This window comes from Pisolithus orientalis (assembly GCF_024613125.1).
Source record: "Pisolithus orientalis strain OTSU chromosome Unknown F5J12scaffold_107, whole genome shotgun sequence".
NCBI classification, from domain to species: domain Eukaryota; kingdom Fungi; phylum Basidiomycota; class Agaricomycetes; order Boletales; family Pisolithaceae; genus Pisolithus; species Pisolithus orientalis.
In genome coordinates, this window is record NW_026260888.1 from 45323 (window position 1) to 61239 (window position 15917).

At 44.9% G+C, this 15917-nt stretch overlaps 2 protein-coding genes across 2 annotated transcripts; one reads left to right on the top strand and one right to left on the bottom strand.

The window, feature by feature from the left end:
- Nucleotides 1-7312: 7312 nt before the first annotated feature.
- F5J12DRAFT_729073 (uncharacterized protein) lies at nucleotides 7313-7810 on the top strand (the record flags this gene model as incomplete). The annotated part of the gene is made up of 1 exon (XM_051741935.1): nucleotides 7313-7810. A coding segment is annotated over one exon (498 nt), but the record flags the coding sequence as incomplete, so codon positions are not given.
- Nucleotides 7811-8134: 324 nt separating this feature from the next.
- Nucleotides 8135-9797, bottom strand: F5J12DRAFT_787415 (uncharacterized protein; the record flags this gene model as incomplete). Its single annotated transcript, XM_051743641.1, has 7 exons — nucleotides 8135-8369; nucleotides 8682-8751; nucleotides 8799-9048; nucleotides 9109-9204; nucleotides 9279-9379; nucleotides 9507-9580; nucleotides 9667-9797. 7 exons carry the CDS (start codon nucleotides 9795-9797, stop codon nucleotides 8135-8137), a joined length of 957 nt encoding a protein of 318 aa, XP_051594324.1.
- Nucleotides 9798-15917: the final 6120 nt, after the last annotated feature.

Consider the following 15917-nt stretch of genomic DNA (forward strand, 5'->3'; position numbering starts at 1 on the left):
ATCACCTTGTTTACAAGGTCACTGCCCCCCAAAATTCATTGTGCATTTTTTGTCAACTGCAATCCTCCCAAAAACAAACTCCAATTCAGCTCAGGGGGTTGACATGTGATGCTAGGTACTTGACACAGTTCACACACAAGAGATATACAAGACACTGCTCTACTGGAAAATGATTCTCAATTGTAATGGAAATTGTACTGGATTTTATGCTGTTTTCACTCTCTCCCAGTCAATGTGTGTCTTGTGATCTAGTGTTGCCAGCTGTTGATCCTCCAGTCAAAGATATTCACTTGGATGTTGCATGAATAACCTTTCATTGAAGTTGCACAACAGTTGAATTGTGTCTCTGTCATGGCTTTGTGACAATGCCACATATGCATTGAATGGTGTAAGACTGCCAGATGGAGGCATGCTGATGTTGACAATGCAATATTCAATTGTCTGTGCTTGTGATTGATAATCTGTGAATGTGTATGTGGGTGTAACAGGTAATTGCTGTCTTGTCACTGTCTTTTTCTCGCCATTTGCAGTCATGATCATAAAGGATCTTGAGAGCAGCGTGATTGGAAGAATGCCTTGTGGTAAGCCATCCAGCCCCTCAGCTTTCATTCAGCTCATGCAGACCAAAATGTAGCAAGGAGGATATTGCAAGTTGACACAGTGTGTACCAAGTTTTGCTGTCTCCTCTCTTACATCCAATACAATTTCTTCAGTGTGTCCATGGGTGCCATTTGCCATGTCCAAACTGGTCCAAATGTTAAATGTTACCATAACCTCCATGCCAACAGCAAGGACAACCTCATCAGCAAGGCCACTGTGCTCTTGCTGCTTATGACCCCAGGACCCCAGTTCTGATTGCAGGGAGATGAGTATTCAGTCCCAATGTTATACATGGCTCCATACTTACCTGTCAACTTTTGCACTTGAAAGGCATGGAAACATTCATCTGATGGCCAAGAATAGCACACTGGTGTATAATGGTGTGTAACTGTGTGACCTGAATGTATCCCCATAACCCATGATATAAGACACCACCTGTGGTCCTGACAATTCTGCCTCACAGTTGATGACATTGATACAGCAATATAGTAGCAGTTGGTTGCATTCCCATAGGTTCTCATACCAAGGATTGTTTTCATGGTAGGCCAATGCTGATGCCATTAGTGCAGAAAGGTTATGAGACCTTTTTTGTTTCTTCATGGCATATGCAGTAACATAAAATGTAATGTCCTTCATATCCTCACCATTGGTGTTAATCTTAATGTCGTTGTTGCATCACAAATTTGTTAGTATCAATGGACAATAATTGTTGATATACCCATGGGTTCTCTTTGGTCTCCAGTTCCCCTTTTCATCGATGTAGACATCTTCTCTGAGAGGCCAGGGTGCATGTTGTTTACATAGAAGTTGCCCATTTTGGACCTGAAGACATGTAGAGCAGCAACAGGTGTGAAGCTGTTGAGATCACAGAAGCTGTCACTCAAGTGTGTGACTTTCTTTTGCCCAATCATCTGTGGCAGGGTCAGGTGGCTGTGAATATGCTATTTGCAAGTTTCATGGCATTGTCTTCAAATCCTCTTCTGTAATGTCATCCATGGGCCTGTATGTTCTCCCAAATGTATTCTTGAATTTTCTCATGGAATGTTGGTGTTTGCAAAAGCTGTTGCATTTCTTCTGGGTCAGGGTTTCCAGCCAACCATAGCAGCATGTGCATGTGTAATGTACCTCTCCCTTGTGCCTCCACCACACCAAAATTCCTGGACAGTTCACCAAGAATGCCCATCTGACTAGTGATTCATGATGGCCACCTTTTAATGCCCAGCAAACACTCCAATGTGCTTTCAATCAAGAGATTGAAAAACCTGGCAGCTGCATATGGGTTGCTAGCAATATTGATTGTGCACTGATAACTATCAGGACTGCCAAGAATGTCAAATTTATCAACATTGATTGCCTCTCCAGCCAAGACTTGAGCAATCAGATCATGTACATCTGCAGGATTGATGGTCATCCATATCATAGGTCCACCCAGAAAAAGACAAGTTCCCCATATCATTCCCCAATACTGAGTGTGGGTGTTGTCAGAGCCTTCAACCTTACTGTTTGCTGCAACTACATGTTTTTGCAATACTTGTACCCTTGGATTGCTAATCTTCACTTTCTTACCTTCCTCCTCTTCTGCCTTCTGTAAGTCTGTGACAGTCAGGCAAGACAGTGCCAGGGCATCTCATTTGAAGTCTTTTCTCTGCATCTGCAGACAAGCAGACTGCATTGCATCCCACTTTTGGATCATAGCAAAGATCACAAAAGGGAATGCATGGTGGATGACAAAACAGCAGTTGTAATACTGCATTGCCCACCTAGCATGTTTGCAGAGGCTGACATTAATCAAGCATTCAGCCTCAACTCCACCAAGTCCATAAGGAAACAAGCATGGGAAGGCTGCAGCAAGCAGATTGGGAGTACCATTCTCTATTGCATTCTTGCCAAAGTCTCCTATAGGCCTGACACTGTGGCACACCACATATCCTCCTTCCTGTGTTGTGTCCATCAAGTTGGTGAGCATGTACATCATGAGCTCCAAAGAAGAGACCCATGCAAGGTTGGTATCCATGACACTGAGAGCATGCAGAGGTATGATATCTGCTTCTATACATCGTTGGTTCAGTCACTGCTAAGAGTTGTATACAGTCCATGCAACTTCTCACCATCATCTTTGGTTTCATCATCATCACCAGTGGAACCATAATCACTGTTCATTGCAGCATCAATATCATCCTTGTTTACTTCATTGGTGATCTCTGTCAACATCATGAATTATAAGTCACCATTGTCCATGATATGAAAATCATACCCATTTCATTGTCCATGCTATCCTGTACATAACCTTTGTGCTCTTGTGCCATGACTGCAGCATCATCCTCACACCAGATAATGGCTTCTATTTTGACTGGGATTTCATTGTCAGGTAGTGTCATCAGTCACTGTGTAGATATCATGATATCATGATAAAGAGGATTGTTTGCTTTCAGCTGGAGTAATGCTTCATGAACTGCTTCCCAGCACACCCAAAAGGTGCACAACATCCAATTCTTTGGCAATGTCCTCATTCCTATGAATGTGATTGTGATAATGTTGCTGAGCATTGTGACCTCTTGCAGCATCATACTGCCTTCCACCATGCTTGCAATCACTGACATATTGACCTCATACAATGTGATGTTGCCAGCCATGCCACATTGAAGGTGAGCAGGATTATGTCCATGTGAACTGTCTTTGGGGTATAACTTGAAAACATAGCAGCAAGGATAATGCCATGCCACCAAAAGCATTTTTGCAAAGGTCAATTTTCACAGTCCCAGCAGTGCATCTCCCAACCACATGTTATTGTTTAGTGCTAGCTTCAGCATTCTGTTGCCACTCAAGGCTTGAAAGCAGTCCCCACATGCCCATCCCATCCTGGTCTCATCCATGTGTGCCTTCAACAGCAATAGGCCTTGCCATAAATTGTGCATGTGATGCTCAACTTTGGACATGAGATGGCATTCAGCATTGGGTATGTTTTTAATGACCTCTTCTTTCCCTGTCATCATTATTAAAGGTTATAATATTCATGACTGCAAAATCTAACCTTCACTGCTCATCAGCTCACACATGCATACAACACATACACACTGACATAATGCTGCATTGCCAGTTGCCTTAATGAATGATGTGACATGGGTGCATACTTCTTCATGCGAAGGCAATTTCAGGTACTTGGCCTCCCACATGCCAACTCTGAATATGTCTTGTGTTGAAGACTGACCAGCCTTTGGTATCAACTGTCTGAGCCACATTAATGTTCACCATTTCACTTGGTATGCCTGATCTGCTTCACACTTTTGCTGCTTCTCACTTTGCTCCTTTTCAGCAGCAACCACCTGTATATGTTGCTGAACATCAACTGGCAGTTGGCTTATAGCAGGTCTGAGCTGTGCCCATGTCCAGAGTCCTTGTGGCAGTGACCCAGGTGGGACACTATTGTAAACTTCTTGCCATGTAAGTTGTCCCCAAAGATCTTGCATCAATGGTGCATTTTGTCCTCTGCTGGTGCATCTTTTCTTTAACTGCCACAGGTCATCATATTGACTCCACATGGCACCCCTATCCCCCTTTTTTCATGTCCCTTTAAAATACCTCTGTCCTCTAGGGGACTGCCCTTTTGTCCCTTGTGCTTAAACAACCATGGCCCCCCATTCCTTGAACAATAAACAGAGAATGCTGTCAGCCACTACAGGTTGGTGGTAGTCCCTACATGCCCACTTGTGCTTTTTGACTGGCTACTGGTTGTCATACCACAGAACATGAATCTGTTGAGAATTTATCATCACTGACAGAGCATTTGCATGCCACTGATGCCATGCCACCTATGGCCTTGACCACTATATCCAGTGGCACACATGCTTCCTCTGAGGATCTGCAAAGATGGTAGGACAACTCAGATGAGGTAGACAACATCATACACATGCTGAAAACAAGTGCTGTTGGTTTCTATGGCATGACTCTGCTGCTTGCCCCTTGCACTGAGTTCTTCCAAGGCAGCTTTTCTGGGGACATCACAGTGGTGAAAGACAGTGGTGACGACATGATGGAACTGTTCATCAGTGGGATTTTTCAGATTGATCACCAAAACTTTTTCACAGGTCCAGAGGGAGGGTACATGCTATTGAGTTCTTTCAAGTGAGAGTTCTCAGAAACAAAACTGAGCTGCCAACTCATTCCTGTTCAGAGAGATGCTGCCTTTGACACAGCTAGGGCCAACTTCACTGCTATAGTGAGCAACATCAGGGCTCTTGAAAAACTTATTCCAGCCAAGAAGGGGACAACCTTGGTTTCATGCATACAAGAGGCTGACAGTGTGGCATCCATCTGTCTTAGCCACCCTCTGTTCACAGTACATCCCAAAAACCCCTTGACTTCATGTGTATGGTGGCTTACACTCACACTCCTCAGAGGAAAGATGAGAATGCAGACCCAGACATTGCTTACTGTAATGGTATCAACTTCCTCTACTTATCCTGGTCCACATTGAGACAATTTATGCTTCACAGAGACCTGAACTTTGGATTGGCCTGTTCAAGAATGTACCAAGGGAGCCTTAGAATGTGCTGTGCTGACACACATCATTTGTCCCTTGCCCACATTTGATCAGAATCATGAAAGCATTGCACCCTCCAATTATCATTGGAAACTATGGAGCTCTTGTCATCATGCATTTTGCCTTAGTGCACTACTATTTCAGACAGGACAAGAAATCTGTTTTCAGTGGAATAGTGTGTGAAATGGTGGTCTTACACAATCCACTGCCTCCACCTACCAACCCTCTGAAAAGGTCTCTTGACAGTGAAGGACTGTCATTCACCCACATGCTGTCCTTCAAGAAAAATTGCCTGGTATGCTTCACAGGCAAATAGCTGCTATGGTTATTGGCTGATATCTGTTTCAGGCCTAACAGTTGCCAGGTTGCTGAAAGCAGTGTGCCTGACACATTACTGGAAATTTGGATGTGTTAAAAATTGTCTCTGTGTTGTCATAGCTGGAAAGGCAGACCATTATGTGAATGCAGCCATCTGATTATGTACATTGGAAATACACATATTGGCACACAACATCTCGCTGTGCTGTGTATGTTGTTTGTATTGCAACATAAGTTCATTTTATGTTGCCTTAATGTCTCCTAGTGGGCTTCGACACTGATATTGATGCCCCACTGTTAGATGAGAAACTTTGGTTAGAATTGCACAGCACACAAATGTTTTCCCTTCAACTTCTCATGAGGTAAGACCACCTGTGGTTTTATGCAGCCAATTGCTGATTGTTAGGAGGGCCCCCTTGTTATTTATTGAGTCACTATTGTGTCTCAGTCATAAAGGGGTAGCCCCTCACCTTGCATATTTAAGTGTCTATGTTGCATGACATGCAGCCTCACTCCCAACTTTCAAACTACATGTAAGTACCACCTATATCTTCAACTATTTCTCATATGGTTTTTCCTCTCTACAGACAATGGATAACAGACAGCAATCTGTGGCTGCTGAAGAGGACAACACCCTTTATACTGTATGGGGTTTCCTGTTTGGCAGAACCTCAGGTCCTCAGAGACTGAGCATCCACATTGACAATACTGGCACTATGACAATCAGTGGAAATCAGTTCCATTTTCCTGAAGACTGCTCAATCACCTCCACACATGTTCATGTTCAACACAGGCTATACATCACATTCTTTGATCAACAGTGTCACCAAAATGATCAAGAAAATGCAACATATGTTTTTGTCAGGATCCTCCCTGGCCATCAACATCCTATGCACATTCATGCAGAGGATGACCTCCAGGACATCATGAATGTCCTTCTTGTGTGCATGTTTTGTATGTGTCAATGATGGCTGCATACTAATGGCATATCAGCTTGGTGAGACGTTTCCTGATTTCTGTGTCTGCATCCTCTGCCACTCCTGAATCTTAGCTGTGTTGGGCAATTTACTCTGCATTCTCTTGACACATAATAAATGTTCTATGTAGATAGTGCCTGTGTTATTGCAATATTATGTATGCTTGTGAGGCTGTGCTGCAGTTTGCCACATCTCGCCCTTGCAGCATGACATGCTAAGCCTTACTCACTACCTGAGTTGCATGTCGCTCATTTACCCTCAAGCAACCAACTACACTAAGTCATACGATTTTTGCCTCAGGCTCCCCATACTTTGTGGATGTTACATTGGTCACCATCCTTCTCACCCCTTACTCCCCTCAACCCCTTAAACCATACTGTACTATAAATCTTGTGTCTGTGCTTCTGCTGACATTGCTCTCATCTTCCAAGTATGTTTCGATTGCCAACAGAACTTCAACATCACATCCTTGGCTATTGCAACATTCATGACATTGCTGACTTTGCCAAATCTTCTCCTAGGGCTGCAGTACTTGCACACAAATATCTCCACTACTGCCTCACTATGAGGATGGCTCCCTTCTTTTCCAGCTCCAATGTGTTGCTAGAAATGTTGCATTCTTGCAAAGCTGTCATCTCTGGTTCCTTTGTGCTCCACATGGTATTGCCTGCAAACACCTGCACATGGATGCTGACTGATCTGGATCTCTATGTCCCTTTGCATCATATGTGTTACTTGTGTATGAAACTTGAATGTGAAGGTATTGATCTCTCATGGTTATCTCGCAAAATTGTCCATTGACTGGCCACCTGCAGGTTACTACATCATTCACCAGTCACACATCGATGCCAGCACTTACAGCGCTGCAGCTGTCTGCAACATCCTCATGTTCTCCAATGGTTCTCACTACACTGATGTTGTTGTGTCCAAGACAATGACCACCATCTCACCATTGTTTCAGTTCCACAGCACAGCTGTGATGAATTTTACTACCACAGACAGCATTTTTTGTGCATACCCTGGCTTGGCCCTACACAAGTGTGCACTGATTAATGCATATCCCATTTATTGTGGGTCTCTTGGATTCAAGATGATGGCTGCCCTCCAAAAATATAACTCATGTGGTTTCAACTTCACCCCATGCGAAGATATCCATCAGTTACCTCACATTTGCCAGTCAATGCCTCAGTCCCTGACTGATGGCAGCTGTTTCTGGGTTCAAGTTACTGACCTGACTCATGACCTTGTAAGCACTGCTGACACCTTCAATTGCTTGGGTGTTATCAACATTGTATGGTTGCTGGGCAGGTACATGTGTGGTGCTTATCCTGCATTCACAGACAGCTACACATTGGTGTTTGACAATGACATGTAAGTTTGTTATCATCTCCTGTGTACAATGAAGCTCATTTTCCAATGCAAGCTTCTTTCAGATTGCTGGTTCATTGGAAGTGAAGAAATTTAAGATTGATGTGGTTGTATTTTGGGGAATAGTGAGCACAAGCACAAGGGGGTGCTGATGCTGGCTCAGATGGTTGGGTCAATGTGGTTTTATGGTGTTTACCTATCCAGATATGGCATGTAAATAATAGTCTTAGTAAGGTTGTTCTGTGTTCAGCTTTTATGTTACATTCATAAACAAGGTGCCTGCCATCCCCGACAGCCCTATCTTCTAGTGTAGGTCAGTGGAACAGAATGCTCAGGATGGTGTGCTCTCCAGTTGCTTTGGTGCCTTTACTTTAATTGTAAGTTTTGTGTTGCTGATGACTCTGCCTGTGCCTGTGATGGATTCATCTGGGCTGATGTCTGGTTTGGTAGTGATGCTGAAAGATGGATTTGGGATGTGATTGGACAGTGAAGGCATGATGTTGTCATGGGGGATCTCATCATGTTCCAGAAGGACTCTGCCCTCAAACTTGGCAACATTGGGTGTGCTGAGGGGCTGAAAGTCAACACTGATGAAGGAAAATTCATGATTTGCCCAGAGGAGGTGGTAGGGTGTTGTTGACAGTTTTTCTCTTGCTAACCATTCTTGTACAGATCTCCATAGATGCCACCAGCAGAGCTGGATTTTAGCTGATGGCCATACTGACTTGGACATACTAATTTCTGCCATATCCTTGTTGACATGGATAAACCATGGGTGAACATGATAATGGTCACAAAGGCAAGTAGCCCACTGTTGTAAGGCTTTTGTATGCTTCCCAATCTCAATTGAGGTTGCAGTTGAAAGAAGACAGTATTACAGTGGGAAGCCAGCATTATCATATTCTGCAAGCACACTATATAGCTCTAGGTGCTTTGCATTTGTATTATCTGGTGGGTCATGTTAATTGAGAGGCATCAAGTATGATGTTGCTTACATGTTGCATCCAGGGCAATTTCAACAGCCTTTCCTTCCAACATGCCAGATATTTTCTTCATTCCCCAGCATATTTGCTCCACCCCATCTGGGATCTTCATGTCAAAAATGTCTACTTCATTGCTGCACTCATCCAATAGTGTTCTTGCTGATGTAAGCTGATTGGTATCCTTTTTCCAGAGAATTTCACTCATCTTCATCCAAGCAGAGTGTACTTGTGCTGGTGTAACATGTGGGTATAGTGCCTGGATCTTCAGAACAAGTGAGCTAGGTGTACTCCACTCCAATTAATCTCAGATGATCTGGGTAACCTCCAGGGGCATGGTGACATCATAGTAGGCTGTATGTGCATTGGTGTGCTTGATCCTGATTGATAGTGTATGCTGGTTGATTGTGTTCCCTGTTTGCTGACAACAGGATATGGTAAGGGCACCGTTGCAAGGAAACCATTTCATCCCCATGGTGTCATGGTGTTTCGCACCTTCTCTTTGACTTGGCTGTGGTTTCTGTTTCTTGTCCTCATCCTGACAACACCACAACAGTGTCTTGTGGCCCATTTTGAGTGGCCAATGACAGTGCACTCTATGAATACTTTGTAAGCTTTGTTCTAGTATACTAGGCTTGTGCAGTGCTGAACTCATCTGAAGCAGTATCCAGTAACCTTCCATATCTCAAGTGCAGCATGTTGTACTCTTTCCTTTTCACTGACTAATGGGTCCACAGACACTAGACAACTGCCTTGAAACTCCACACTTGTTGAGCTGCAAAACTTTGCCTGCAATGCTGTAAATAAATTCTGAGGATTGTCATACTGTGGTGTTGTGTGAGTATCTTGAGGGTGAGGTCTGAGGAACTGAGTTGAAACTCACATGTGTGTGTTGGCTCCCAGGGGTTGGGGACAAGGCAGCATGGTTATCTTCTTCTCTTTTTCTTTTTCTCTGGGCTGCAGTGGTGATTTTATCTGCTTCCCAACATTTTTCACAGGTCTTTCTGGGGTCATCATTAGGGAGTATTCTCTTGCACTTGGACTTTGAACATATCCTTTGGGTTGGTATTGAGGTGGGGTCCATGTGACATGGATGTAAGGTACATGTGGGAGTACTTAGTGTTATACTGTGCCACAAGTCTGTAACTACCAAAAGTGGTAAGCCACCAGCAAGTCATGTGAATCACATGATAGGTCAGTGGTTGGTTGAGCTGGGTTTGCTAAGGCTTCAAACTCCTTGTAGGCTGTGAAAACCTCACTCTTCTGGCAAAGGAGGTGGATGTAGGTGAGTCACATCTTGTCATCTGTGAAGGTGATATAATAACACCATCTACCAAGAGTTTCCACAGGTGTGGGTCCCCAGAGGTCAGTGTGCACTTCTGCAAATTCATGGGCTTGTTCTCCAGCATGCTCTTTTGTGATAGGCTTCCTAGTTGCCTTTGCATATACACAAGCTTTACAGAAGGTTGGTTCATCTTTTGATAAGTCTAACTTTAGGTCTGATATGAGTCCATTTTCTGCTAGGCAACAAGTGACAGACAGGGAGATGTGCCCCATCCTCCATTGAAGTGCCATCACAGTTATCATTTCAGCTGCAACATTTATGCTGTCATGGTTGTCATTGTGGACAACTTGATAGAGTCCAGCCTTGGACTTAGGGATGCAACCAACAATGTCATTGGTAGGGTTTTTGATAATGCAGGTGCCTTCAGCAAAGGTAAGGGAGTAGCCTAGCTGGTCAAGGTGGTCAATGCATACTAGAGTGTATCCAACCTTGGGAGAGTACAGCACCTTGGTAAGTCATAGCCTGGTTATGTTGTACCCATTGGGCACTTCTATGACCAGCTCCCCCATAGCTGTAGCATGAAAAAGTTGTCTATTAGCAGCTGAAAATGACTTGGTTGGTATGCTCATTAATGTTTTGAACTTCTCCTTGTAAGGGGAGATGTGGATCTGGAGTCATAAAGTTCAATGACAGGCACTGTGAGTCAAAGTGTGGTTCAGTGGTGAAAACCAACCAAAACAAACACAAAAGACAATAAAAGCAAGTGGTGGTGTGCCTACACAGTACCTAGATGGAACCTTGTATCTGGGTGGGTTTTTATGAGCTGCAACACTCAAAGATGAGTGCTGAGGGTTGGGGGTGCTCCTGATGAAGAGGGAGCAAGAATGCAAGAGGATTGTGATGGAGTAGACTGCTGTCAGCCTACAGAAGGATGAATGATGACTTAATTCAATGTTCTGAGCTGTACTGAGCTCAGGGAGGACTTGGAGTGAAGCTTGACTGATGATAGAGGATGATAAGCAAAGTAGATGATAGTTAGACCCTTAATAAAGTCTCAACTATCAAAGCTGATGAATGATTTACTGAGTGATGATGAAAATGTGAGCAAGAGGGGCTCTCTGATGTCTTCTTCTTTTTCAGCTATCTAAGTACAGTGATTTATATATGGTACAAGGGTGTTGCCTATGGAAAATGAAGTGCAAACACTTGGTAAGTGATTGGTAACTGGTAAGTAAGGAATGTAAGCAGTAGGTAATCATCTTAGAAAGAATTGGTGAGCATTTGTAAGGATAAGTAAGCCAAAAAGCAAAGATTCAGTAAGCAAAGTCAAAAGATCAGTAAGTATTGGCAATAGATGAGTCAAGGAGAGTCAGAATTTCAAAGTATGAGTCAAGTAATGTCAGAAACTGGGTAAGTGTACTGGAATCACATTAGGGAGGGGCTGTGCATGTCACATCTCAAAGAGATTGCTTCTAGGCCAAGGTGGGATGACAGAGAGGCAGCACTGATCTGATGCTGATATAGTACATCCAAAAGTGGACAGGGTGAGTCAGATGTCAACAGGGGTCAAGCTTTGGGGGTCTGTGGGGTGACAGGAGCATAGGGGATTGCAACTTTCCCCCCCAACTGTCCTCTCAGTGAAGCAAATAAAAACTTCATGAATGAGGCTCTGTTGGAAGAGAGGATGAAGGGGGAGTGTCTTCTGCTGTATCTTGCAACAAGGAGGCAAGATGTGCATCATACTCATCATGGATGTGATCAGGGAGAGTGGAGAACAGTAGATTATACTGTAGCTGTTGCAATCTTGGAAGAATGATGGATAAGACTGGTATGAAGACATTGCAGGGAGCAGGGAGGAAGGATCCATATGCTTCTTGGACTGGAGAGACTGAAATGACAATGTGAGACCTTTCTAACCAAATGACAGACCTGAGGCAACCAAAGAACATCCTCCTAGAGGTCATACTGACAAAAAGAATGCACTGTCCAAGCTGGATGGGCTGAGAGGGGGCAGACAAGGGTGGGATGTACCAGGATGCTTCAGGATGGAATCTGGTAGGAACTCCTGGTAGATATATGTAGTCATGGTCCCTAGCAAAGGGGACAAGCAAAATGATTGATGTGGAGGCAGCCATATCAGAAGAATTAGTGAAATGAGCATCTTTTGGAGGGAGTGCTGTAGAAATGTGTGGAGTGGTCATGAAGGCAGCTTTGAGGTTGTTGAATGACCAGTAGCACTCCTCAGAGAAGATCCAAGGGGCACCCTTGCAGGTGAGCCAGGTCAGTGGTATGATGGTGTCTGAGTAATTAAAGATGAACTGGCAATAAAAATTGGTGAAGCCAAGGAAGGACTGTATGTACTTGACCTTGTGAGGCTTGGGCCAGTCACAAACAGTCTGGACTTTTTCCTTCAACATTGTAAGGCTGGCTGGGGAGAGGTGGAATCTGAGGTACTCCACTGAGTCTAATGGAACTTACACTTCTCTGGCTTTGCATAAAGGCTGTGAAGCCAAAGCTGGTGGAGTACTTCTCAGACATGCTGCTTGTGAGACTCCTTATCTCTGGAGTAGATCAGAATGTCATCTAGGTAGACAACTATGCATATGTCTAGCATATCAGCAAAGTGTCAAGTCCAGGCCTACTCTGACCAGCTCCAATGCTGGACAAGGTCTGGGGAGAGGTTCAGAAGCAAGTCCGACAGAAAGAGCAGGACTCTGACTGGTGGAGTGTTGGTAAGAACAAAGTCTGCTGAGGTAAGGGTGGAGTGAAGTGAGGGTGTTGGGTTTAGCTTGTGTGCTACCTCCTTGCATGATCTCAGCCCTTGTATTTCAGAGGGGGAGTACAGATGGACAGTCAGAGGTAACTCCAACAGGCAGAAGATGGAGACAGAGGGAGTAGGAACTAAGTTGATATTCATACTGAGGAATAGCAGAGTATGATACGTGCTTTTATACTACTATGGAGGTACAGTAACCAGAATTGGACCTGACATATAGAGACCCAGAAATTTTCAAGTAAAACTTCCTAGATGATGAATGAAGGGTAGATGGAGGACATACAAACAGGTAACATAGAACATCCAGAAAAGGAAACAGTCCAGGCACTGGACCATGTGGTGCATGCACTGCAGAGTACCTGACTGCAAGCTGTCAGGGAGGAGTTCAAAGGTAGTCACATGACCCCTCAGAGAACAGTCTGTTCAGTCTGGTAGGAGAGCAGTACAAGTCCAACAGCAGTTGGAGTGGAGACAACTCATAAATGTCAGGGGGTGGGCAGAGTTGGTGCAGAGTGAGTGAAGGACCAGTGGAAAGGGGTGTGGAGTGAGTGAGGACTTAGGATGAATGCACGATCATGACACAAAGATTGTGTTGATGAAGCACTGGAAAGTGGTGAGGCTGAGGGGCATTACCAGCCACTCATAGGACCTATACCAAGTCTGAAATGTGGTCTTCCATTCATCACCCAAGGCAATCTGGACAAGATGGTAGGCATGCCAGAGATCAATTTTGGTATAGATCTTGGTGTGGCTCAGTGAGTCTAAGAGGTCAGAGATGAGCAGCAGTGGGTAGCAGTCCTTCTTAGTGATTTTGTTCAAGCCCCAGAAGTCTATGCAAAGCCAGAGGGAGCCATCCTTCTTCTTGACAAAGAGGACTGGCACAGCATAGGGGGAGGAGGTTGGATGAATGAATCTGGTGGTGAGGTTCTCATTGATGAAAGTCCAGAGAGCTTGAAGCTCAACTGGGGACAGTGAGTAGATGGTGCTGAGAGGTGGGGTTGTTCCTTCTTCAAGCTCTATTTTCAGGTCATACTCCTGGTGAGGCAGGAGTGTTGAGGCCTTGGCCTTGCTGAACACATCAGCAAAGTCATGGTACTCCTCTGGGACATTGGGTAAGTCCAGAGGGGATGAGGCTGAGGCCAATCAAGCCTGTGCTGAGTCTGAGGGGTGGAGCTGGAGTTGGAACTGGGTGGACCCTTCAAGTTTGCAGGCATGTACAAAGGTGACTGCATTGATTAGGGATATGTGAGGGGCCTTCAGGGGGGTGTGAGCTGGGGAGTTGGTGACTAGTACAGATGGCACAAGGCTGGGTTGGTTGCCAGAACCAGGGTCAGGAAGACTGGTGGGGACTAGGCTTACAGGGGGTGTCAATGGGGTTGGCATTCCTTGTGTAGGAGTCTGGAAAGTTAGACTGCTCAATACCCAATCAATCAACAGATTGTAGCAGGTGAGCCAGTCATGTCCAAGGACTATCTTACACTCGGAATCCAACAGGGCTAAAAACAGGGTTACTGGGGTGACATCACTGGATGCAAAGCAGATTGAGACATCTACTGCTTGGGTAATGGTGAAGGTGGACATTCCATCAAAGAGCTGGAGTCAGATTGGGGAGACTGAGTACAGGGTAAAAGGATGTTGATTAACAAACTGGTTATCTATGAAACAATGTGTGGAACTGGAGTCCAATAAAGTACAAAGCTGAGGTAATTCATAGTTTTCTAATGTGACATAGGGGGTCAATGAGTTTGGACTGGAAAGAGTGGATGTGTTGAGACAACCCTCCAAGTTTGCACAACCAGAGTCAATGCAGCTCCCAGAATGTGCAGAGTCCTGGGAGCTGCTACCTATTTTTTTGTCTGGGGGTAGAACCTGAGCCCAAGGCCAATGCAGCCTTAGTGGTGGCTGCAGCATGAGCCTTGGCCTTACCAGCTTTCTTGGGGCACTTCTCAATGAAGTGGCCAGGGCCTCTGCAAAACATGCAGAGGTTCCCTTCAATGCAATGCTTGTGTTCTTCTGGGGTGAGCTTCCCATCCTTACTGAGTTTGCTAGACTTGGGTTTGGATGAGTTGCTAGTGCTGTTGCCCAGCTTCAACAAAGCTGGTTTGGACAGGGGGCCAGTGTTGTTGTTGTTATTACCAGGCTTGGACCTGTCCTGACTGGTTTTGGAAAGGCTATTGTTGCCAGAGCTGGCAGGCTTATTGGATGAAGGCAAGCCCTGGTGTTTGTTGGCTCGTTGAACTTCTTCCTTGCACTCCCAATACCTCACATCTATTTCCTGTGCTAGGTGATGGGGCTTGTGGAGAGTCTGGGGTTTTCCAACCCAACAGACATCATCCTTAATCTGGTCTGGAAGTCTGGTATAGAAGAACTGGTGCAGTGCACTGTTGACATATCCCTGGACTTGTGAAGCAAGCCAGTTGAAGTCAACCACATACTTGTTGATGTGCTGATTGTCCCTCATATGCAGATGGTTGAGCTGACTTTTGGTGTCAGCAACCAGGTCATGGGGTCTGAAGGTGGTTTGTAGTTCCATGATGAACTCCCTCCAGGAGTCCATCCAAGGAGGCCAGTCATTGGGGTCCTCAACCCTGAGTAGGTCTGGCTTGAACCATTCTAAGGCCATAGCCTTAAGGTAAGATTGTGCAAAGATGACCTTAGCACAGTCAGTCTTGAAAGCCTGGGACTGGTCTTCGCAATTGAGCTTGCATTGAATGAGGAATGCACAGAGCTTCTTGGGGTCAGTCCCATCAAAGGTGTCCAGCTCATGCAACTTGGTCCTGCTTGACAATTCAGGACTGGTGTGGGTGTTACAAGCCAGCAGCTTGATGGCTTTAGTGAGACTATCAAAGACCATGATCCTGGGTTTGGCATCTGGGTCTGGGAAGTCTGGCTGATCATCCTCCAGGTCATCATCAATGGGATCATTATCACTGGGACCATTGCTGGGATCATCATTGTTGGGGTTATTGTTATCATCATCATCCAGCCCATCATCCCTGGGATCATCATCAGGAATGGGGGCTACAGGGTGATGTGGGGTGGGTGTATTGTAGGTCCAGGCTGAGAAGCCCTT